The sequence below is a fragment of the Colius striatus genome, chromosome 10 (assembly GCF_028858725.1).
Source record: "Colius striatus isolate bColStr4 chromosome 10, bColStr4.1.hap1, whole genome shotgun sequence".
Lineage (NCBI taxonomy): Eukaryota > Metazoa > Chordata > Aves > Coliiformes > Coliidae > Colius > Colius striatus.
This window is the reverse complement of record NC_084768.1, coordinates 5,004,463-5,031,129: the sequence shown is the minus strand read 5'-3', so window position 1 is coordinate 5,031,129 and position 26,667 is coordinate 5,004,463. Positions and strand designations below refer to the sequence as shown.

At 39.0% G+C, this 26,667-nt stretch overlaps 1 protein-coding gene across 1 annotated transcript; it reads right to left on the bottom strand.

Moving 5' to 3' along the window:
• Positions 1-2,390: 2,390 nt before the first annotated feature.
• CLCA4 (chloride channel accessory 4) lies at positions 2,391-19,655 on the bottom strand. The gene is made up of 14 exons (XM_062003573.1): positions 19,474-19,655; positions 18,040-18,180; positions 17,668-17,818; positions 16,940-17,057; positions 16,084-16,255; positions 14,179-14,406; positions 12,619-12,843; positions 11,340-11,517; positions 9,516-9,622; positions 7,472-7,696; positions 7,040-7,307; positions 5,676-5,840; positions 4,570-4,797; positions 2,391-3,186 (listed from the first exon to the last, which is right to left on the bottom strand). Exons 1-14 carry the CDS (start codon positions 19,630-19,632, stop codon positions 2,759-2,761), a joined length of 2,793 nt encoding a protein of 930 aa, XP_061859557.1. The 5' UTR covers positions 19,633-19,655; the 3' UTR covers positions 2,391-2,758.
• Positions 19,656-26,667: the final 7,012 nt, after the last annotated feature.

Genomic DNA, 26,667 nt, shown 5'->3' with positions numbered 1-26,667 from the left:
CAGGCAAGAAAATAATTTGGTCACACCCCTCAGCTGTCTATCTTACAGGAAACTGCCTATCTTACACTTGGAGAAATATTGTGTAGAAAATTCTGCAGCTGTATCTGTACCCTAAGGAGACAAAAATTAAAGTTTAAGGGTTTCTCCCTTTTACTGTGCAATGATGGTTTCAGGATTGGAGGTGTATTTGCAGCTGATAACTCTGAGGAGGTCACTTTATCACATGGTATTGCAGCTTTTCCACAAGTAGCATAGGAATCAATAAACTTACCGTCTCCCTGAGACACCATGAGGTGTGTGTAGGAACCTGGAAACTGAAATTATTTGAAGAGCATTGGGAAGACTATATTGAGGAACAAAGCTTATATGTTTTGACTATTGCATCTTTTAAAGCTTGTCTGAACTGGCATGTGGCAGTTGTGTCAGTGGCTAGGACCCCAGCCCACGCAGCTTTTGAGCATACATACTGTTAGTGTAAATATCACCATTAAAGTCAGTCAAACAGTCTTACTCTGATATTTTGCACTTGCTTGTCAGGAAGCATGAAAGCAAATTTTGTCTGTCTTTTTGCAGAGATGTTTGGGGGAGTGCTGAATCCTGAGTTACTTGAACTGAATTCTTCAGAGCTTTTACTATAGACAGAGCTCAGTAAACTGAAGCTCCTAAGTCAAACAATTATTTTTCATGCCCCTATAGTAACAGCCAGCCTTAAGTATTAAATTCAACCTTTGACTCTTCATGTTAGTTTGTACTTTGAAATGTGCATTTATGTGAAGATCAGAGAGCCTCCTGGATGTTTGGAAATTTGGGAACATGGGCAGTGCTGGTAAAGCCCACTAGATGTCAGGGTCGCCCCACTATAGCTGCTGCAGCTCTGCTCTTTGGGCGGGGAGGATGGCGTGTCCGTTGTCTTGAATCATGGAGATTGGCTGTGTAAGGTCTCTCATATTTTTACGTAACTCTAGGAAATAGTTCCAGGAACAGTGCTGCTGCGGCCTATTTATTCTGGTTGTATGATGTAGTACACAGCAGAAATATTTCAGGGAAGAAGAGGACACATCAGAAGAAAATAAAAGGAAGTATTTCCAAATAATTAGATATTTGGTGACCTAAAAGTTATTAGAGTGATCTGATGTCAGCAAGTAATGCTGTGATTTCTGACTCTCTTTCCCAAAGAAATCTCCTCTAAATCGTGACAGCTACTGACCTTGATATGAACTGAAATGACAACATTCATTATTGCTTGGGGAAACGGAATTTTAGATCTGAAAACACATCCAATTGTAAGATTCATGAAGAGGTGATTCATTAGAAGTATAGAAACCACACTCTTTTTTAGTTGTGAGGACTGGAACTGGACATAGTACTTCAGGTGCAGCTTGACAAGCTCCAGTGGGATGATCACCTCTCTGTCTCTGTTAGTAGTGCACACACAATGCAGCCCAGGATCCAATTTACCTTTGTTGCCAGAGGCTTACTGCTGACTCATGTTCAGCTTATTGTCCACTAGGACCCCAAGTCTGTTTCAGCAAGGCATCTCCCCAGCCATGGAGCCCAGCCTATACTGGGCCCTTTTGATATGTTGTCCCAGGTACAGGACTTTGTTAAACTTCATACTGTTGTTGCTAGCTCACACTTCCAGCCTGACAGGTCTCTGTGAGATGGCTCTCCCTTCTGACCCATCCACTTGACCAACCAGTTTAGTCATCAGCAAACTTGGTGAGGGAACATATTGTATTATATTAATTTTAAAAATTGGATATTGGTTCTGAAGTGTATTTCCCACTATCAGAAATTGCATCAGTACTATGAAGCTTGTAAAAATACATTTGCCAGACATGCTATATTTACTGAGCAGTGCTAAACTGTGAACGATAATCTCACTGTTGAATTTAACATTCTTTTATTATTATTGTACATTTTCTTCAGTTTTTGGAAGACAGAGGTTAAAAGTATTTGGTCACCTAAGAAGTCTGAAGCATTCTGGTTTGGGTCACTTGCTGATTGGCTGGTTGGCAAGCTGAGAGTCATACAGATCATCACTCTCCCTGTACTACTGATACTCCTCCATTATCAGCTTTTAAATTATCTCTTGAAAGATAAAAAAGTCTGTTCTAGCTTTGAATTTATAGCTTTGTTTAGTCTCCACCTAGGAATTTTTTACCTGTGCTTATTTATATATACTCTGCAACTCTCATTCTGAAAGTATTTATATACTAAACTCTTCTACACACAAACAGATATCCATTCTTCCATACTTTTTGAAAAATAAACAGCCTGGAGGTACATATTTTTGTTTGCAACTCACTAAGCCTAGCTGAGAGCATGTGAAAGATACATAGGAAATCATTTAACTACTCAAACATTTTTTTCTGGTCTCTTTCCTTGCCTTTATAAAAAGAGGGAAAGTATCATATTCCTTTATTTATCATATTTGTCTTTATTTAAGAAAAAAACCCAACATGCTACACTGGGAAAATCTTGCAACAGAAGAGTTAAGTATTTTTATCACATAGAAGGAAATGATGGTATACATACTGTACTAGGTTTCTGAGTATGTGCTTTTATGTTTGTTAATCAGTGTATATGTAGTTAAATATAAGACACTTTAGAAAAATTACATTTATAAACCTATCAAAAAAGACAAATACATCTGTTTAAAGTCAGTGGACTTATCTTTTGAATGTACAAATATCCCTTTCTCTACTTTGAAATTTATGTAGTAAAAATGATGGATTTTTTCCTCTATTTAAAAATTTTACATGTGCTTTTGCAGTGCTTCAATATCCAGTTTCCCCTTTTGTTTTCGTAGAAAACACAGCCCTGAACTTGCAATAGTACAGACGACTACCAGACACGCAGCCACTATTGCCAACATTATTGTGCTGGTAGCACTGTTGTTGTTGCCATCATAATCTAAAGGCACAGACACTTTTAGAGGAGTGAACCATATGGCTTGTGCTATATTAGACACTTCTGAAATCAAGTTAGTGTCATCAACAGCACGTAGAGCAAAATACATTATGGTATCATGTTTTGTCGTGAAGTTTTCCAGTGTAATTTGAAACAATTCTTCTTTACCAGCCTCCTTAGGTATGAGGTTAGAGGATTTCACAGGAGTAGCATGATCAAAGTGGTTTCTTAGGTCCAGAAGATTTTCACTGCTCTTTATTATGTAATGATCAGCTAGGGAAAAAAGAGCCCATGTTAACAACAAGTTAAGACAGATGTTTTAATACCCCTGCTTATGGTGACAGTATAGGCCATCTAGAGCCATTTTGTAAAAAAATGTGCTGATGATTTGCTTTACTACTGACTATCAAGTTTGCTTTTAAATCTTATCTTACACTGTGAAAGGTCTACTGTTGCTGAGTCTGGGAACTCCTTCTTTTCAATTAAAAATTGAAATCGAGTTTGCCTTAAAAGTATTGATTCACCAGCACTCTTAGCTTTGTGCAGACCTGTGCAAAATGTAGCTGAATGAGAAACTGCTGTCCAAATACAAACATAAGGAGAAATAGCAATTAAAATATATGTGCAGATAACAAGGACAAGCCTTGCATCTCATAGAATCACAGAATGGTAGGGGTTGGAAGGGACCTTTAGAGATCATCCAGTCCAACCCCCCTGCAGAGGCAGGGTCACCTAGATCAGGTCGCATAGGAACATGTCCAGGAAGGTCTTGAAGACCTCCGAGGAAGGAGCCTCCACAACCCCTCTGGGCAGCCTGTGCCAGGGCTCCCTCACCTCACAGTGAAATAGTTTTTTCTTGTATTCTCTCTCTCAGCATGAGGTCTTAGTAGCAAAAACTATGAAAGACACAAAATGATTCCCCCATTGGTAATCAAATAATTGGTAGTTACATTGCTATAAATATGTTTGAATAATTTTAGGGGATTCTGCTGTCTCTGTTTCAAGTCTGTAGGTTTCAAGACTTTGCCTTCTTCACCCTCTCTTCCTCTTGTGAATATCTTTTCCTCATTAGACAGCAGAGAGAGTTTTTCGACATCTAGTTGCTAAATAACAATAAAAGAAGTTGGGTGGTTATTAAAGATTTTAGATAAACATAAAGTTTTAATCTGAGACTTTAATTTGCATAACTCTAGATTGGATATTTTAACATACAATCTCTGTTTTTGGCAAGAAAATGCTTCTACATTTCATCTGGAATTAGGTTTTGTTTTTCCTGTACAACAATCTTGAAATGAGTGTTTTTGACAGTCCATTTATAGACTAATAAATTGATTGAAGTTTCATATTGTCCATGTTGGTTGATCTACATTTTTTAAAATTATGCACAGACATGGTGTAAGACTTGCTGCTAAAGTCTCTAGTGCTTGTACTACATTGTTTTATATTGTTTGATTTGTTTATAATATTCTTTGGTTTACTTGGTTTGTGGGCTTTCTTAACATGAAAAAAGGTGTCACACAACTGGGTAACTTTCTGTTTGATTGCATTTTCAGGTAGGAAAATTGTAGTCCTCATCACTGAATGGTAGTCCTCTGGGTATGTCCTTTCAAATGAAACTGTCAACCTAATCCCACAAAAATGTAGTGTCTGACTCACCTTTTCCATTGTCTAAGTCACCTCCTGGAGCTGTCCAAGACAAGACGATTGTTTTGTTTTCTATATGAGCTTGAAGGTCTGTAACTTTACAGGGTGGATAAACAGGAGCAGAATCTCCTTCTGTATTCACTAGAAGAGAACTTGTTGAAATTCTGCTGAAACTTCCCAGTTTGACTTGGATTTCTTTATCATCAAATTTAGGTCTAGGTGCATTCATATAGATTTTACCTGTTGAAAACATTTTTTCAATTTCCATCATGACAGAACTCTAAACTACATTTTCTTTTAATTTTTATTACATCTTCTTACCTCTTCTCATCCTTTAAGTCTTCTTTACCTCATTCAAATTTAGTAGAAAGTTAGTGATGACAGAAAATATAGTGATCTCAGGAGTCTCTGCTTAAAATTTAGTAAACCCAAAAAGCAGCCAAAGTCTGAAATGTGTAGAAACTGGAAATGATGTAACTTGCAAAGCAGGTTGCAGATGTTGATGAGCCATGGCTACAATAAAGTAGTTCTATCGATCTCTTCACCAATATTGCAAGCCTTAAGAGATTTTCAGTTGTATAGGCCATACTTTTTGAGGTTTTTAGACATCTTTTTATGCTGATTTTTCTAAATTTTATAATATATTTGTGTGAGAAAATGAAATTGCAATCACTAAGATTTTTTTCAGCATTAAGATGAGAAAGTACTAAAAGATCAAGAAATCTCAAAAGCGAAGTTTTCTAGCAGCATTAGTTATATACTAATGTTGCATGCTGAATTTATTTATCACAAATCCCCACTTTAAAAGTCTCAAGATAAACTATAGGTTTGAAATTCCTGTTGCGAGATGTTGAAATACAGATTCTACGCAATGTTTATCCTTCTCATGTCTGTAAGAAAACAATAGTTTTTAGATTAAAGGCAAGATTTTATGCTATTGCCCTACATAGAAAACCATAGTTGGAGCTGGTTTGTTTTGTTTGGGGTTTTTTTTTGTAGCAAAAAATGATAGATGGAACATCTTTTTATATCAAGTGACATTTTTGTGAATCTAAACCTTTACATAGCACTACATAGAAAGCATGCAAAGATTTGTCTAATTCATAAACTCTCTTTACCATTTTTTCTGTAGCCTGGTATATACGAGGCTCGATTTTGCTTGAGACTAAGTCTGGTGGTTGTATTTCTCCCATGGACATTCACTTTTAGCCTGTATCTTCCAGTGCCTTGTAAAGAAGTAAAGTACCTTGAGTAGATTCCATCATTCTTCATCATGTCAGCACCTTGGTATAGAATTGTTTGGAATTAACAAGATTCCTACTAGTAAACAAAGTTGTTTTTTCTATTTATCCATAAACACAAAACCTTAATGCAACTAAGCAGAAAACTTGGCAGTCTTTTTGTAATGTGGACATCTTTCAATATAGGAGTGTCTACAGTCCCATTGTTACAACTTGAATTTCACAGGTTATTTTGTTGAAGCAATTTGCATTAACACTTTTAACTAGAGAAATAAAGTACATAAGTACTTTAAACTTTACATAAAGTACCTTGCAGTTTAAAAAAGTCATAATTTAACCTTTGGTCATGAATTCCTGACCAAAGACAGAATTCCTTCTCTTTAAGTGAACTTGTGCAGTTGTACCTGACTGGTGGTGTCCAAACTAACTGTTTTAAAAGTCTGGCAGCAATGTAAAAATAACCTCATGAGTTCAGAAAATAGAAGATGTTTAAGAAACACAGAATAACACATTGAGATCTTATTATATTTTTAGGTACAGTGATGTAGTTGGAAGGACAGAATGAGGAGGCACTGCTGGCTACTACTGAACTTGTAATACTACAGGACTACCAAAGTAGTGGGAGAAAAGGCAGAGGAGCTATGAGTGATGCTGAATGCCAGAGATGTCTTACAATTGCTCTAGGAAAGACTATTTTTGAAAAGAATAATAATGAATATATTTAACAAATGAGAGAAAGCTAACATTTGGTGAGCTAATGTTAAGACTATTATCTGTAAGATCCGAGATGGGCTAACAGGTGAACCTGCTTCTGCAGGGGGGTTGGACTAGATGATCTCTAAAGGTCCCTTCCAACCCCTACCATTCTATGATTCTGTGATTCTACACCTTGCTTCTTCAGAGCAGATGATAACATGAAGTAAACTTTCAGAAAGTAGATATGAACAATGTACCCTCACCACATACAGTTCTTCTGCTTTCACTCTCAATAACAGCACAAGAAAGCAAGTGCAACATTTTTTTCAGGTAAAGGTCCACATCTCTCTTTCCTCACCAAGAAAAAGTTTTCTAACTTCCATCCAAAAATAACAGTGTTCTCTGTGGCACTTTTTGTTTTTGTCTTGATTTAGGGCATAGCCATGACTTGGTCCTTAGTGATAAACCTGAGGGGAATATGTTGACTTGGATTCCAAAATGCATAGGAAATTCCAAAGGTTTTTACTATATATATGGAACTTTACCTGCGCCATTATCATGAAGTTCAAGGGTTACTGCTGCAGCACCATCTTTCTCTATGGTGGCTATCACAGTTGCACCAAGAACAGGCAAAAACCCTTGGCTAACCTCTGCATAAACAACAACTGGATTAAACGCACTATTTGCCCTGTTCATGTGAGCTGCAATGCTCACAGGAGGAACATCAGAATATGCTGGTCGAGACGTAGCCGTTACTGATATGGCTTGAGTTGCTGTATGAACATTTTTGATACAAAACTGCCAATCGCCCACCTGCAAATAAAATCAATATGAAATGATAAAAAACTAGTGACAAATCTTCAGGTTCTAACAGGGCCATTGTTTCACTTACACAATAAAACAATAGTAAAGAAAAGCTGTGGGTTGGTCTATAGAAATGTTAATTCAGAAAACAGAAGAAAATCTTTGGTCTTTACCTCTGCAATGCCACTTATAACGAGTCTAGCCGTGTCTGGGTTTGAATTATTGATTGTGAAGTCTGAGCTTCTATATTCTTTTCCTTTAGGGTCCCTCAGAAAAAAAAATGGCTGAGATATATTCCATGTAATGCCGAAGAAAGTGTCCTTTCCCACAGTTTTGTCAACAAGCACAGTAGTATTCACCCATTCAGAAGGCTGGACAATTAGCTCTTTGCTTTCAAGCTGTCATTGGAGAAATAAAATTTGTCTTATTGTCATTTAGTAAAGATGAATTTAACACATTTTTTGAGTGATTCCTCCTCCATTGCATAATATTTTAGCCATTCATTCCTGACTTTATTTAGTCTTGGAGGAGATAACTGGAAAGCATTTATGCCTTTTGGAAACTAACATCTATATAACTCAAAGCTGTATAGAGAAGATGACAGGCTTTCTAGTTCTGCTGTCTCTACCTACAGGAAAATTAAGAGCTAGCTGGTGTACCTGTTGAATGAAGAAAACTAATTGTAGTGGTTTTGCCTGGGCCAGGTTTTTGGTAGCAGGGGGGCTATAGGGGTGGCTTCTTTAAACAGAGATCTGCCAGAAGCTTCCCCTGTAACTGATAAGTCTAATGCTAGTCAGTTCTAAGATGGACCTGCAGCTGACCCAGGCCTGGCCAATTAGTGATGATGGTAACATCTCTGTGAATAACATATTTGAGAAGGGAAAGAGGTTGCTGGCCAATTGCTAAACTGCAGCAGCAACAAGGAGTGAGAATGTGAAAACATCTCCACAGACACCAAGGTCAGTGGAGAAGGAAGGGGAGAAGGGTGCTTAGGAGGGGAGCCCACGCCAGAGCAGGTTTGCTGTTAGGACTTGTGACCCTGTGAGGGACTCAGACTGGAGCAGTCTGTCTTGAAGGAATGTTCTCCGGGTGGATGACCCATGTTGGGGCATGTTGAGGAGCTGCCACTGTGGGAGACCCCATGCTGGAGCAGTTCATAATGAACTGTAGCCCATGGGAAGGACCCATGATGGAGAAGTTCATGAGGGGGAACTTAGGAGGGGGAGTGATATTATGACTTGCTGGGCACATGGCACCCAGCCAGGGCCAGACCACCACAGGTATATAATCCCAGATTAACTTTATCAAATGTCTGCTTGTATAGTAACATTAATTTTAAGTATAAAATTATGGTAAACATAATAAGTTACAGTAAATGTAAGTCCATTTCTGTACCTAAACTATTTATCTACCTATCTAAAGCATAGTGCCAAGGAGCTATATTTCTATGGCAGTTTATCTGTCTCAAAATCTTAGGAGAGAAAGAAAATATCTCCATTTATGTCTGTAAGTCTTATGAGAGAGAAAAAAAATAACAGAAAAGAATATATACAAGAGAGAAATAATATTTCCTTTATGTAAATTAAAATAATTTAGTGTAGTTTCCTCACTCCTGTTTTATAAACAAACAAAGTTTCCAATTAGAAAATATCCTGTAATATACTTTTCTTTTTCTCCCTATAGGTGGGACAGAGGAGCCAATTAAAGGCAATATAACAACTAAAAAAATCCCAAACCTGCTTTTAAAGTCTGCATTGAGTGCTGCTTTTAATCTAGCTATTGTTGCAAGTGGGATATTTTGGATAAAAAACAGTATTGGATTTGTGTTAAAATACTAGCAAGATGAGGAGTTTCCAAATTCTAATTAATAATTTGCATAGATGAAAAGTCTAAAAGTTTATACATTAAAATGATCCATAAAGCTTAGGAGAGAAGCTTTATTTTTAATTCTACTTTTGTTAGTTAAGTTATACTGTTACAATGCTTGAAAATGTAATGTTTCATAAACATGCTGGGGGACTTCTGATGGCATTTTTCTCTCAAAGTCTCTTGGACTTTGACAACAATGAGAAATAATGTTCTGGATTTTGTGAAATCAACTTGCTCTTATTTCCAAATTGAGCCGCTGACAATTATGATCATTAACGTCTAAATTCAGTCAGTTCAGTCAGGATCAAATAAAAACATAGCAGGAGAAAGAAGTGTTGAAATTCACACCTGAATAGATTGTTCAGAAATATCTCCGCTTCCCGATGCAACTGCATTGAATGCATCAGTTAATTTATCAGGGGCGTTTCCATCTACAGCATAAAGCATAAAACCTCCTGAAAGACCAGAGCAAAAGAATTAGAAATACTATTTTGTTAGTCTAAAATTGCTAAGTTTTATACAATTTATGGTACTTGAATGGTCTACTGAGTGAGCCAATTTGTTATTAAATGAAACAAACCAAAAAGTATCTTTTTATTTATGTGGCATTGCAGGTGTCATAAAAAAATCTGACTTGTGTGATCAGCTCTGTTCATCTCTTACTGGCAAAGTTTGCAAAAATTCACTCTCTGCAGCATTATCATAAAACACAGCATTTTTAGGCTTCTAGTACTTTTGGAGTCACCTATTATCCCTTTAGAGAAATTCTGCTCTGAAAATACTTCTGTAGAAAACACATAGTGGCATTCCATGGGTTTTGACTCTTAAAATCCAGATTATATTTTTTTCATGCATGCTGCCTTCAAGCATCTGAGTTCAAGCAGCTCTAGTCCATCGGCAGTTCTCACACTCAGTGCAGCTCTGTTAATGAATTCATTTTGAATGTGGCTTCCTACTGCTTTACTGAAACATTTGTTGCAAGCCTCTCTTGAACTGAGCTCACAGAAGCCAGATACTAACTGTCATTGAGCTCCTCATGCACAGGTCACTGGAATCCCAGAGTGGTGGAGAGACCACTGTACAGCACTGAGCCCTAGGGAGCCTACTTGGGGTGTGTAGAAGCTGCCCACAGCCCCTCCCTATCGCTTAATTCCTCTCACCCCCATCCCTTACGCACAGATTGAGATAAGGTGTGCAGTATATCAGGTGCGTGGCTCTGTCTCATAAGAGAACACATGGAGTCATATGAGCTGGAACAGGTGTTAGCTCAGAGACCTATCCAGTACCATTGGAAAACTGATTTTCATTTCTAAGCAGAAAGGGCTGCTGGTTGAAGACTGCGTGCTGAAGGGCCATTAGGGTTCTTTCTCTCATAAATTGTTCTTAATAAATATTCCCCAAAGGAAGCTTAAACAGCAAATTGTGTCCTAAAATATAGGCCAGAATAGAGTTGAACTCTGGACTCTTCCATAGCTTTGTCGATCTAATGATGCTGAAGAGTGTATAAGGGCATTCCAAGTTATTTATATTGCTAAACCACGTGGATTGCAGTTTGAAAGCACACAGCATGTGTGTTTCACCGTGTTTGCTTGGAGTCAGCTTGCTTTCTAGATCTATGCAAAATTTTTCATTCTTCCATGGCATTTGCAGATGGTGTAACATGAAGCAATACACCTCTGGATAGCTTTGCAGTGGTTATTTTCAAACTAATTATGTAGCTCCAGCTCAGCTGACAGCTATCTTTTCTAATAACAAGGGTAGTCACTGTGTTCACAATTTCCTAGCCAGTGCACTTCAGACACAGCACTTGGGGAAAATTATTATTCTTTTATGTAATAGAAATTGCTTATAAGCAAAAGCATCAAGGAAGTTCTAGCCGTTGCATTCTAGCCATTCTGTTATATAACAATATCATAATGATATCTCCTTAGTAAGAGAGTATTGTCATGTTATTACATTTTTTAAATCAGGACAATTCTTAAAGCAAATCTGCAGATTCCAGGAGTTCTGTTTGTTTGTGTTTAAAAAGTCTGCCATGGAAAACAGCTTTTAACAAAGTTGTATTTGTTTATATTTCTTTCATTTCTTTTTCCAGATCAATGAATTGCCATGCTTTTACAGTTTCATACTTGAATATGCATGAAAGAGTAAGAGTGTATTTAGAATATTTACCTGTTTTTCTTGAAAATTCTTCTAATTTTGTGTCTGCTGATGGCCCCAGCGCAATGGTGTGAATTTTTGCCCCACTTTTTTCCACCAAATCAAAGCACATGTGCATATGTGGGTCCTCTCCATCTGTCAGTAACACAATTTCTGCCCCATATGTAGTATTCATTTTATCTGTGATTAACTGTATCAAGAAAAGAATTTATGGTATAAGCAGCAGAATAATTTTTCAATATTAGTTTATCCCAGAACACAGTCAATGTATGTTTTTAGGGCTGTTAACTTCAAATATAAGACAAATTTATCATTTAATAAGTTTTGAACTTTCATACTTTTATTTAACACTAAAATACAACAATATTAGCAATTGCAACTGATATTGCAAGGTCTAATTGCTTAGATTTAGTAAGTGTTCAATTATGAATAATGAATTTTTAATGCATATTTTCCTAGGGAAGGAATCTGTCCCAAGTAGAAGCTGTCAAAAGTATTCTTCATGTATAGGCTGTCCTGACTCTGGGACTGGATGTTCAAAAACTGCTTATATACACTGTGTGTAACTAATCTTTATTCTCTGATCAAAGTTTCAGGAGTAGAGAAGGGCAGACTTTGTCTAGAGTGGACTCAGGTAACTGAAGGTGGGGAGGAAGGAGTAGGGGGCAAGCAAGGGGAAAGCCTCTGTCCTGGCTGTCCCATCCTAATCTGGTTGCCAGTCTTCCTCCTGATATCCATCTGTCCTGAGCTGCCTTTCCACTCTGGACTCTAGGCTACCTCAGCAGTCCCACATTTCTCTGCAAAATTTATCTCTTTCTTCCATTTTCCTACATGTTGCTCACGATTTTCAGTTCTGCATCTGAATTGAGTGACATCTTCTGGTACTTCAGACTGACAGCCCAAGTAAAACACAGAAATAAACAGCATATATCCATGACTGTTTCCAAATTTCATGACTGGCATGTGATTTCACAATTTAGGGGCTAGAACTGTGGGAATTATTTAAAAAATGTGTATAATTGTTGTAGGTCATTTTGGATTTTGATCTTATTTTTCAATATCCTTTTTGAAGCATAGACATCACATCTGGCCTCTTCTCTGGTAATATTCTTTCCTAATACCATAGAATACTTATGCCAAATAGTCACTATACTCACTTTTCTTCTGTTACATTCAAGAATCATATCATCTTTCTTAACTCTACCATTGCATAGGAAGTTCACTGTTCAAGTATCTTCCTTTTTCTGCATTTTTCATAAATTCCAAGAGATACTTCCATGTTGTACTTTACCTTAAATCCTTTACGTATGCCTGCACAGATATTGGTTAGTCCACTAGCAAATGTAGGTAAACTTTGACAAAGTTTATTCCGTGCTGCATCGTTGGTTATTTGTTGCAAAGGAGCTTTTTCAGATGCTTTGGAGTCAAATGTGACAATTCCAACCCAGGAACCAATTTCAATAATATGGAGAAGAAAGTTTGCAGCAGCTGTCTGGAGACTGTTGAGGCGATTGTACTGTATGTGAATAAAAACAATATTCTTAGGATGCAAACTCTTCTGAAAAGCTATGACCAGAACAAAATGTAGGAATTATTGATGTTGATCAGATTGTAATTAAAAGTTAAAAGCTATCTACCATAAGGCAACTCAAATGTATGCTGAGTTATAGAAGAGAGGAGATATATACCATGTTCTAGTATTGTGAGTGTGCACCAAACTGCAGCTTCCAGGAAAGATGTCAACAAGCAAAGTCCATCTTGTGATGTTATGACTTCATTCCTAATCAAGATTTTTGTCCCTTTTGTTTTCTGGTAGTGCAATGGCAATGCAAAAGGACAATACCTTGTAGGCACAAATATGGCTTGGACCAGCCAGCTTGAATAAAGATGGTAGGGACAAGTTAATGTAGCTGGCAAGCTACTTCCAATTATCAGAAACAGCTGCTGCAAGGTAAGCAATTGGGCCCTGGGTGATCAGATGGGCAGAGGCAGCATATAAGGAAGAGGCTAGCAAGGGAAGGGTGGTTTTGAGTCAACTGTGTTGGTTGTACTATGTTGCCTGTGTATGTCTCTGCATGTGCATTACCTAGATTCTCTACATCTTTGAATGAATATTGCTTACACCACTACAACAAGACCTAAAATGCTTGAAGAGTAGGTTTATATTTGTGTATTTATATTATTTTTCTATATTTATGTTTTGAACATATAATTAATATTAAAGTAAAAGGATGGGTATTTTAAATGCAAGTATTTGAAGGGATTACTGAAAAAAAGAAGTTGTATTTGAAATCATTTCTCTCTCTGGAACTATCCTTGCACTATTTATTTCATAATTACCTTAGTTTTTAGTACTACATTATTATTTGCTAATTCATTTAATAAAATCTACCATGATTGGTAGACATCTGTATCACAAAAATAATATCTTTTATTACAATGGCAGATCTTTGCTGAAGATAATCTCAAGAACACGTATGGACTTGAATGGCATGTCTGGAGATAGATGTGTTCATGGAGCACTATGGCAGAATCCCACAATATTAAGCCTTAACTGAAGAGGTGGAGCATATACTGCTTTATGATTCTTCATGTATATTTTGGCTTAAGGTATGACCATCCAAAGAAAAAAAGACTAAGTCTGGCCTATAGGTCAATATTTTAAAGTGATATCTTGTAGGAAATTCCTAATTAAAATTAGCAAGGAGAACAAGAGTAATCCTTTTTTTTTCCCCTTAAAATAATCAAGTTAATGACAGATTTGACTGATTACTTTTTTTTTAGTAACCTTTCCTGTTTCTTACCTTTTTTTTTTTTGGTTAAAAATTGCTTATAAGATGCTTATTCTTACCATTAACATGCTCCCAGAAACATCCAGTACAAAAGCAACTGATCTGTCTTGGGCCTGCAGTAGCATGAAGGTAGTCTCAAAGGGTGGTGCAGAAGCATTTAGCACAGCCGAGTTCCGAAAGTCATCAGATTCCATTATTACTTCCCACGTGCTTTTATGGTTGCACATCTTATTCTGCATATTTGGAGCCTCACTATTGTGACTGTTTTTATCACAGAATTCAACCACCTAAAAAGTCAGATTGAAGCTGAGAAGAATTCTGAACCAAATATTATAAGCATAAGGAAACATCTCAGAAAATATGAAGTTTATGGTGGGGGAAAAGACAAATGGAAGTAAAGTTCTGTCCAAAGGTCCTCTGAGACACGGTGCATGGCCAGCCGGTATCTTAGAAGAGAGAAGAAAGTGCTCTGAAGGAATTTATCTGATTTTAAATAAGCACAAGCATGTTGTGACATGTACAAACACAGCTTTCAGTTTGTGAATACTGAGATCCTTGGAGCAACAGATTCATGGAGGTCCTACCAGATTCAAGCTCGCTAATGTAAATACCACAGCTGAACAGCATGGAGATCAGCACAAGTTAGCAGCCTGAATATTTGACCAACTTATTGGGTTAAGCTGATAGCCTAACTGTTCCCGTGAATGGAATAAGGAAACATGCAAAAGATACAAAGTCAAGACTTTGAGAGAAGCGGGAGATAATATTTAGGATGTTTCAGGATGTGCATGTCATACTGCTGAGAGAAGACCATGAGCCATTGCTGGTGGGCAGATAAGCACTACACTTCCTCCACCTCCACAGTAGAACAGGGGAAGAGAAAAGGAGTAAAAGCAAAAAAACACTTTAGGGTCAAGATAAAACAAAACAAAGCAAAAAAAAAAAAGAAAGAAAAAAGTGAAGGATAAGTGAAAGAAGAGAGAAGACATAAAGTGAGTAATGCAAAGGCAATCCTTCACCACTTCATGTGGGTAGGCTGATGCTGAGCATAAGATGGCTTACCCTCCTGAAAACCCCTCTTTTTCCTTTATTACTAAGGATGTTATATGATGTAGAATGTCTCTTAGGTTAGTTTGGGCCATCTGCCTGGTTGTGTCCCCTTCCAGCCTACTGCACTGTTCACTAGAGCAAGAAACAGAGAAGGCCTTGACACTGTTCAGCTAAAGTTAAACATTTGTATGTTACTGGTACTGTTTTGGTCAAAAATCTAAACTACAGCATCATATGATCCATTAGGAAGCAAATTAACTGTATCCTAGCCAGACCCAGTACACCTGTGAAGTTCTTGGAAAGAGCTTGCCCAAAGAATTAATGTCAATAGCTGGAAGAATTGTGGTCTCATTCCACAGAGATCTAGCCTGTAAGCAGTCTGTCTGTCCTGCTAACCACCATCTCAGCACCCTCTCACAGACACTGGAACATTAGAGCTGACATAAGGAGGCCTTGGTTTTCTTGGCTTCTTTCAAGACAAGGTGAGCTGGGGCTTCTGTGTTAAGGATAGATGGACACCAGATTGCTCTGCAATGGAATGTAATAGAGCTAACCAGGTAACACAGTTCAGGTGCCAGTTTGCATAAAAAGTGATCAAAACTTACAGTTATTTTATGGACAAGGCATTTGGAAAGAATGCTTCATTTATGCTGGTTGATCTGATTCTCCTAGTATGGAGCAAGAAGCATGTAGACACTGCGGTACAACTCACCCTTGTTGATAGGAAACAGCTGTCAAATCATTTCTAGTAGCTCCTTTGTCTTCCCTTTTGAACAGATTTTAATAGAAGTGATAGTATCATCCACATTCTTTGAAAGATAAATTAAAAAAACACCTGACTGATCATTCTCTCCAGCAGAAATAATTGACTGGACCTCAAACGTTAATGTCCAGAAAGGCACAGTAATACTTACAGAAGGTATGTATTGCAAATTCATTACAGAAGATGAGATATTTTGTTGTATATCTGGAATAAATATACATCCTTTTTTATATAGCTGACCATCATATCCACAGCTTTGTAGCACACACTTGTCTTCGCTGCAGTCTTGGGAAACAGGTATACCACTCACACCAACTGGACAGCTAAGGAAAGAGAAGATAGGCAGGGCTGGTTAAGAACACACATATGCTCTGTAACTGGTTATTTATCTGAATTTTGGCTGCCCAAAGCCAAATTACTGTTGACACAGCACTGTACTAGACACTGCACAAGTACATAGGTAGTCCATTTCTCTGCCTGGCAGGGTCCTCATACTAATCAGTTAAAATCACAAAACATTTGTGGTCTTTTGTGATTTGTGATAATTACAGGCTATGCAGGAAAGACATCCTGCTAGTATTTGCAATACAAAGAGTATTGATATGTCTGAGATAGGAAAAAAGGCAATCCTGAACTCTCTACATCCATTCAGTTATTGTCCCTCTTTGTAGAAACTCTTTAAGGCAATTTCAGTGTTATTGATAACTGATGTTCAATAAAATTGTGTTAAACAGGTATGAAACAAATAGTGGCTGAGGCCTGCAGTTACCCACAGAGCAAAAGGTTCTCCAGCCTAATCTCCTAAGCCTCTTACAAAACAGGACCAAAGGCAGCTGTGGTTTTCTGAAGCGCAGAGCAGGCAATAGATGCTACTGACTAAGCATATTTATACAAACAGGTCATGGCCACTCTATGGCATACAAACTCAGCACAAACAATGAGAATACTGAAAACGTTATTGGCATTTTAAACCTGTGTAGTTAGCAGAAATATAAAAAAAATGATACCTTGTTGCTTCAACACTTGCTTCTTTAGAGTTTCTAGACACGTAAAAAGGCTTCTCACTACTGTATTCATCGAACACCCCCCACCGATAGTGAGCCCATTCGTGGACAAAAACTCGACCTGTTGGAAAAGAATAGCATGTGCACATTCTAAGTACAACTGTTTAAAGCTCCTCTATGTCTTCCTTAGACATTAGAAAAATTAAAATAATTCTTAGCCAAGGTAATACAGGAAGATTATGAAATAGTTAAGCAATTGGGATAATACTTTTTTCCATGAGGTAAAACTAGGGAGGCATCAGTTCAGCAACCAGGACTAGAATTTTTATTCACATTTGACTCAGAAATGTAGGAACTGTTCTAGAGGCCTTCTTTCAAGTTGACAAAAATTTCTTTATGAAGCTTAGGTTCTGTGTGGTTTCTGTCCCAAAAAGCAGGAAATCTTACATTTTTTTTACTTAATATAGTGCAAAATCAGACACATTGATGCTGGATAGTTCTTTTGGTAAGTGGTCATAAAGGAAGTGCAGAGGAATAAGGGAAGTGCAGCTTCTGCATTCCATGTTTGCAGATTTAACTTCAGACATTTCACAGTTATTTACAACTCCTGAAAAATATATCTCAGAGTTGTTTTCATTTTAGCAAGCAAATTAAAGTACACAAATCCATTAATCACTTGGAAAAATCTTGTAGTCATACAAATAATAAACCAAGCAATTAAATAGTATTACCTTTTTCTCCATAAACATGAGTTAAATTGTCATTTAACAAGAAGCGAGGTGTGAAATGGATGTACCGTCCTTTCTCCTTACATCCTCCATACTGTAAGGTATAAGGATCATCTACTTGTTTCATATAATGATCTGCTATAATGACATCTGCCTGAAAAAATAAGACCAAGTCATACACAACGTGTAGAGAAAAGGTAGGTGATTCTTGTTGAATAGATTCACTCCTGCATTTTTTCTTTATCCTACAAACACTCTCAGTACTTTTGATTAAGAACTTCAGGATTAGTCCTAGATTTTGCTGTGATTTGTAATGTAAGCCTTATCAGTCTAGCTTTTCCTTGTTCTTCTAACCATGAGTTCTCTAAATCATACCTTATCATAGGATTCTGTTTTTAATCTTGAATAGCTGGTATTTTTCTTCCATGTTTTAGGAACTATAATTTTCACAGACTTGAAGAAAAAACGATGTTTTGTCGTTTCAAACAGGTAGTTAGAAGCATTTTTAATCATGTTCTAAGGAATGAAAGAAAAATATGAATACTAAACAATTGACTCTATGTACAAAGAATCATTCAGCCTTGTCAAGAAATAGCAGTACAATAAAGTAGAACTAAGAATATAACACAAAACTGAGTATTATAATCTTTGGTCAGAAAAAATAGGCAAAGCAGCTATAATTCTAAGTCTTTCACCAGTTCTCTTAATCAGACCTTAAGATAAAATTCACACTACAGCCTTCATATGAGAGGAAATACAAGGATTTCATACTTAAATTTACACTGACCTGACTGCAAGTAAGGTCAAGATTCAACACTGAACCTGCATTTCATTCGTCTGACTGATGTAATAATTTTTCTATCAAATTTGCTGTTTTGCATTTCTTCATTTTTGTATTACGGCTGCTACATGCTCCCATTACTTTCTTTTTCTCTTGCTTTTAAACCACTTCTCTTGAAGTAGAGGCATCAGAAAAAAGTGTTCCATTTGTTTATTTTTCTCTCCATTAACAGCTAAGTGTTAAAAAGAAACCCCAAACAGGAAGGAGGGAACAAAACTCTAGTCACATAGGCTTGTTAGAAACTAAGAATCAAGCTGTGACAAAAGCTTTGGAATCAAATATCCGTGTTACATGCACACAAACTTCAGCTAAAAGAGATTTCATGAAGTGATTCAGTTTGCCAGGACTGAGAGTGAGAATGAGTGCTAATCCTGAGTATGAGACATACTGCAGGACCTGGACATTTGTCAGAAGTGTCCTGTCCAGCAGGTTTTTACTAAAATGATTTGACTTTGTAGGAAACAATTTATTTGCGTTAAGAGCCAGCATCCTTTTTCTAGGGACATTTATCCCTGGAAGCATTTACATGAATTGGAGTAAAAGTTAAGCCCAGCAATGCCATAAAACCAAAACTTTTTTTTCATTTATAGTTTTTAGAGTAATATTAGGAGCCATACTAGCTAATGACAAACAGTAGTATAATCAATGGCTATTAAACAAATGTTCATAGGACATCTTTTCATGTAAACATAATTTGGAAAGGTACTTGAAAGATTCAATTTGTCTCCCAACAAAGATATTACAGCATTATCAGAGGGAATTAGTGCTCTTTGGAGTGACAACAGATTGCAAGACAAATTAGAAATTACTAATTTAGTAACCATGGGATTAATCCATGATTAATTCAAAACAACAAGAAAAAAATACTGACAAGAATGAGAGCTGCACCTGATTCATGCTATTTTCCATGCAGAAAAGTCAAGTTGCAACTGCTGAGAAACAACACATGCAAATGCAAATGTTCTTACCATTGTGTTTAGAATTATGTTGGCATCTTCTGGCACCTGGGGATTAATTGCAACAACCAAATCCTCATAGCCATTCTTATTTAGCCATACCATAGATCCTTTTGCCACATACAGGAGCTGAAAAGACAGCAAAAATACCGAACTCCTAATCACTGCCATTACTGATCCCCCTTTGCAAGATTCTTGGTTAGAAAAGTGATTGCTCATCAGTCTTATTTATATATCTGCCTGTAAGGCGAGAGAAGACTTCACTATGGTAACACGGGGTAGTGCACCACCCTCATCCGAGTATTTAGACTCCCAAGCACATCTTATCTTCTCATTACTTCAGCCTGGGATAGTTTACTTCTTCCCATCCCAGTACGTAGAGTCCCAACCGTGTTTTATCTCACTGCCACAATAACCTGGGTTTGTTCACTTCCTTGCCATTTCACAGCCACTAATGTGACAGCCAGCTGCAGATCTCTGCATTTGGGCAGCAGGACCTTCATTACATCAGTGACTTCACTAATGAGCCAAACAGGACATTGCATATGTATGATATATTAATCAGCACAAGTTTGATTATCCACCCCTGCAATGCTTATCCATGAGCTTTACTCCTGAGCAGGGCTCTGCTGCATCGGGACCTTGTTTCAATTAGTGTTACTGTCCTGGGGCTCCCACCGTGGTAACACTACACTGTCCATAAAGCCAAAGCTTTCACACATCGAGTGTTGTGCCCTGTCCCTGAGGGATTCACACCTGCTCCTAACACCAGCTCTATGTTGAAAGGAGGTGTAACAGTTTGCAACAAGACACTGATGTTCTATGCAAGTAGTTACATCACGTACATTGGCTACATTTAATTATGTCTTAATTTGAGGAGGAAATACTTGATATTTTATTGTGACCTAAAAATAACCAACTTAATTTCTTTATGCCTCTTCAGGGGATCTGTGCTCTGCTCATTTTAGAAAAGAGTGAAAATTGTAAAAACACAACTGGAATTTCCTGGAAAAAAAGCCTAAACAATGCAGTGATTATGTAACATGGAATAGAAACAATAGAAAAAGCAAGATTAGATCAGTGAGAAAGTAAAATGTTGATAAATTCTGTGCACAATACTTGTTATTTGGTAAAATCTCCCCTTTTAAGTGTTTTCCCAAATGCATTGTTTGCGTTTAGATGAATAAAATGTGATTTTCTTGAGTGGGAACTGTCAAGCAAGCCACAATACTCTGTGTGGCTGTCCTTTCCCTCCTCCTCCTTTCTCACTTTGTACTTGAAGAAATTTGTCCAGAAGCAACTAGATATTTTATTCTAATTCCTTGATAAATTATTTGATAGGATCTTCCCTTAAAAATCCATGTCAACTTCTTAATGACACAATTGTCTTCAGTGCAGGAAATTTTTTTTGCAGATACAGATGCCAATAAGATCAGAGGAACATCTAAAGATTAAACAGTATACACTTCCACTTATAAACCCTGTCTGAATACAATGCTGACATTAGCAGTGCTTGGAGTGTAATCTGCAGTCTGCCCACACAAACCAGTTATGCTTGTAAAAAGATATGAGTGTATGTTGCAAAGTGGCACAAAGAATAGTAATTGATTTATTTAGTTCTCTATCACTTTGGTCCATTGCCTGAGTAAAAATATTACAGCTACAGATTTAAAGTTTACAATTGCAGAAGTAGTCATTAACTAAGTAGTTGCCACTTCCAAATTCTGCTGTACCCTGGAAAATGCTTGTGAAATGGCTTCCTGGCTTATCATTTGAACAGACATTTGGGCAGTGAGTTGCAGGTCAACTATGCTGTATAAAAAGCTTTGTTTCTTAGAGTCCCTTGGTCATGTGGACAGAGAGGAAAAGCAGATAGAGAGCCAGGCACTTCTGCAGTAGTGAGACCCTGTGGTAAAGTTGTGCAGAGGTAGCAAAGATGGAAAAAGACAGTTTGAAGCAAGAAAGACCCAGAAGTGTAATAGGAAAGCCCCGAAGCTGCAGCGTAGCCAGAGAAGGGAGAGGTGAGAAAAGGAGGAAAAGCTTAGATAAACACTGTGAGAAGGGGAAGGAGGAGCATCATTTCCTCTCTGGTGGCAGAGCACAGACAGAAGTGATGAAGTCTCCAGGGTGAGTTCATAAAAAAAGTAATGCTCATCAACACTGTCGAGCCATCAACCACAGAAACATGTAAAGATGAATACAGAGAAAATCACATAATCTAACCATAAAATAGGAAAGATATTTAATGAGGGATAAAATAAGGATGATAAGAAAAAGGAATACCTCAAAAGTTTATAGAAAAAGATCAGCCAGGTTTCTAAAGCCTGCCACAAAGGGCTTGTAAAAGAAAGAAATTGCTGAATTACCTTGTAACTTTAATCTGATTCTGCCCAGTCTCACAGAAATGTCTATCACTGTCATTTATATCAAACATCCCATGAAAGGTGGGCCCACACATGAACACAGATTCTGCCTTCAGGGAGAACAGGAGGGCAAATATATGGTAAATGTAGTCAGCCATTGGACTTTCTGAATTGTAACTCAAAGAATCACAGAATGGTCAGGGCTGGAAGGGACCTCTAGAAATCATCTAGTCCAACGTCCTGGTAAGGCAGGTTCACCTAGATCAGACTGCACACCTTCCAGCAACACTTGACCTTAGGTAATTCACTTCTGTGACTAAATGTGACTAACTTGAAGTAATATCCTTTAAAACTCTTAGCTTTCACATCTTTTAAAATTGGCTTATTTTACTATTATGTGTTTGAACTTGAATTGTGTCTCTAGAAATGTATGATAAAACAATGATGCTTTGTAATATACAGTTCCATGAGAATAAACCAAGCATCAAACTGTAATTTAATATTTGACATTGTAAGGGGAACTATCCTCAACAAGCCAACACTTCATTTTCCATTACACAGTACTAAGGGATTAGGAACAAAAGGTTATGTTTCTACATCTAACACAGGTCTTACACCACAGCACATGCTACTAAAATGTGTGGGAAGCATACAGGAAAGTGTTAAACAACTGGTCTATATTCTCCAGTCTTCTTGTTCTTCAGTCTGTTGTTGTAGACAGCTGAGGGCAAACTGGTAAAATGGTTTAGAGAATTTACCCTGTGAGCCTTAGGTGTCTATCAAACAATCATTTACCAGGCAGTTAGGTGCAAAATTGATGTATTTTCCCATTTTTTCACCACTTCATGTTGAGGGGTGTACAGGTCATTACCATGTTTCCAAGAAGGAGCTGCCACTATGTGTGTAGAGAACGTCAGGCATCTGAGGGACAGCAGAAGATGACTGAATTGGCACTTGCAAATTAGAGGGTTTGGTAGTGAGCACCTACCTCTGCTTCAGATAGATCAGAAGGCAAACCTCAGACGTGTCTCTTATCATTTGCTCAGCCTCTGATAGCTACAAGTGAAAAGTGGCACGTGGAGAAGCAAGGCTAACTAACTGTATTGGATTTGAGGGGGAAGGTTTTGGTGGCAGATGGAGCTACCAGTGGTGAGAAGTTGCTAGAAGCTTCTTCTGTCAGAGCTAGCCCCAGCCAGCTCCAACATGGACCTGCCACAGGCCACTGCTTGGAACTCCACTCTGTGACCTCACCTCTTGTCCTTTCACTCAACTTTTGCAGCTCATTTCCCAAGCTTTGAACAGACTGTGGTACCTTCCCTAGTTCTTATATCTCACTCTGCTCTCTGGCCATTTTTCAGTGTAAGGAAGGGGCTGTAGCAATTTAGGAACTAGAGCAAGCAGTGTTGCAAGAGATGCACATCCTAAGAAAAGGGAACAAACAGAGCTCATACTCACCCCCTGGGTTGTACTGCACAGGGAGAAAGTCTAGATCAAAGAATGAATGCAAGTGGATTTAAGGATTGTGTAGTAAAAGAGAAATAATTTAAAGTTATTTTTGCTGTCTTTGAAGATCTAAAAAGTTTTCTGCAAACAGCTGAGATGTCTGAAGGGGCTGGAAGTGACTCGCATGGAATTTAGTCGTGGCACTAGCACAATTGGATTTATGGTGAATGACTAGCACTAGGAACTCTGATCCAGGCTGGTCAATACACATAATAAGGGAAGTTTTGCATTGCTGTAGCTGCTATAATCTGCATCTGGGATAAGATGTTTCCAGATGTCCTTGGCCAAAATCTGAGAAGACCAGCATTGAACCTGCACTCTCCAAATGAAGGACACAAGGACCTGCTGTCATGTAAAATGCTGTTCAGGAGAAAGCCCTCCCTGCTACTTCTCTCAACTTTGGAGCTTCCTTATAGTCCTTCCACAACTTAAGTGGGTGCAGAAATACCTGGTGATGCTCTTTGTACAGTGAAGATGATCTAGTGCTCCTGCAAAGTCATCTGCTGCCTTTGTGAGTTTGGTGATAGCAAGCTACTGCCAAAATCAAACAATGAACAAAGAAGGGCATTGGAGTCTTGAATTTCTGAGACAGGAATGAAAGGTAGTTATACATTTAGAGCAGATAAAGTCATAAGCTGTGACAAACACTCAGCTGAGTTCCTGTGGTATCTACAAAGCCTCTCTCCAGAAAACCTTTCTTATTAAGGCTTGTAATTATGTCATCGTGGAACTGTGTGTCATATTTCCTTCAATTATTTTCCACTCTGTGGACTGTGCCACAGTCATTAGGATGCTGAGAACTGAAACTTGTAATTCATCCTTTGTTTATGAGGCACAGAGTGCAATGCTAATTATCATACTAATTAGTCCTTACCAATGGATAGTGGTTGCTTTATTATATATGCAATCAATGCATTTTTAGATAATTGCAACAATTTATGGCTTCCTTTTAAAAATAAATTGTGTAGCAAGTTCTGGGAAGCTAAAATTAAGAATTCTGCCTGACTATGAGATGCCAAAGCCACAGCCTTGGTAGTGCCAAAGCAAATGTCTGATGGAGATGGTTAATTCCATTGTGTCCAGTTCTGGGCTCAAGAGGGACAGGGAAGTGCTGGAGAGAGTCCAGTGCAGGGCCACCAAGATGATCAAGGGTATAGAACATCTTTCATAGGAGGAAAGGCTGCGGGACCTGGGGCTGTTTAGTCTGGAGAACAGGAGACTGAGGGGGGATCTTATTAACATTTATAAATATCTAAAGAGTGGGTGTCAGGAGCTTGGGACATCCCTTTTTTCTATTGTAGCTAGCAACAGGACAAGGGGTGATGGGATGAAGCTGGAACACAAAAAGTTCCACTTAAACATAAGAAAAAACTGTTTCAGTGTTTGAGTGAGAGAGCCCTGGCACAGGCTGCCCAGAGGGGCTGTGGAGGCTCCTTCCTTGGAGGGCTTCAAGACCCGCCTGGACATGTTCCTGTGCGACCTGATCTAGGTGACCCTGCTTCTGCAGGGGGGTTGGACTGGATGATCTCTAAAGGTCCCTTCCAACCCCTACCATTCTGTGATTCTATGATTCTATGAATTCACAATTCAAGGGTACAGGTTCTATAGGGAGCAAAACATTAGGCACATCCAAGGACAAAATCTGCATATGTTCTATATTGATTTTGATTATTTCTGCCCAGATTTTTTTTTAATGTAAGTTGCCAACACCAATATTAACTTAGCATACGAACATTTCTGTCAGCATGATATTTTATAAACAAAACTTAGGTGCAAATTGTAACTATGCATGATTACAGGTAGCTATGTACATACAGGTACACGTGTGTCTGCACATATGATATCACATAATCATTCTGCTTTCCACACTTCATTACATGTTCTTTTCACATGCCTGTGGCAGTGTTTCGGTTATTCGATAAAGTGTCATTTGAAGTGCTGTTAGTACCTTCTCATGTGATGTGATGCAAAAGTAACTGCTGTAAGTTTCCTCAGAACGTGTTTGTTTGTTTGTTTTATAAATGTGGATTTTCTACAACGTTTGACAATGCTTGGGGGGGGGGGGGGTGGGGGGGGGAAGCTTCACTTACATCCAGGTTACAGGAATACTTATTGTTTAAGATCAGAAAAAAATGCATTAACTGAAATGCCCAGAAGGAAAACATGAGGATCCAAAGATCTCCGGAGGTCTCAAAGTTTCTTGTTCACTTCGCTCTGCAAACAACGCCCTGGGTGCGCATGATCACCATCCCTCCTGCACAGAGAGACGGGGATGTAACGGGCACCGCCACTTCTTGCAGCGCCTTTGAATCCCAACCGCATCAGTCTCTTTTTTTCGGGGACAGAGTCGATGCCGCTCCTCTCGGCCCGGGGAGGTTGCCGGTCCGCACAGCTGCCTCCGATGCCCGCCGTCTCACTGAGCCCCCGCGGCCCCGACCGCAGGGCGCAGCCGCTGCCCCGGCGCTGGCGTGGGGAGCGCGCCGCCGCCTCCCACCCTCCGCCAGGGGAGCAGGTCGTGGCAACGCTGGGCGCTCGGCAACCGCTCCCGGCAACGCTGCTTGCCCGGAAAGGCTCCCGGCAACTCTGGGCGCCCGGCACGGCTCCCGGCAACGCTGGGCGCCCGGCACGGCTCCCGGCGGGCGGCCGCGGCGACGGTGAGGAGCGGCAGGCGCAGGCGGTTCAGCCGAGAAGGAGGCACAGCCCCGCGGGACGGGGTGCTGGAAGGGAACATAGCCCAAGGGAACGGGGTTCTGAGGGAGGGCACTGCCCCCCGGCAAGGCTGCAGGGCGGCAGAGCCCTGCGGAACACCTCGGGACAGGAGCCGCGGGCCGCCAGGTGCAGGCACTGGGCGAGAGGAGAGGGGCAGCGCCCGAGGCAGGGCGCGGGGTGACGGCCGCTGCTGGGCGGTCTGCGTCCCTGTGCCTCAGCGTCCCTGTGCCTCAGCGCCCCTGTGCCTCAGCGCCCCTGTGCCTCAGCGTCCCTGTGCCTCTGTGTCCCTGTGCCTCATCCCGGGCGCCGGGCAGCACGGCCGTGGGAAATTGCAGCTACGGGCTTTGCTCCGTCCTCTGTTTACTTCATCCTTTCTGCTATGGAGTGTTTTGGTTTCTGTGCATCAAACGGGTTAATTCGGTGCAGCATAAATAATTACAGGTTACAAATATGTGTGCAAGATTTCAGTTGCATCAACTGTTAAATCTGTGATGAGACCAAGGTTACATGGTCTGTTACACTCATTTTCTGGTGGGAATTACCTGAGATATAAAAAATGTTTCAGATACTGGTTCAAAGAGCATCAACATGTGTTAACAAATACTGTTTTGTTATACAGCATTAAAACAAA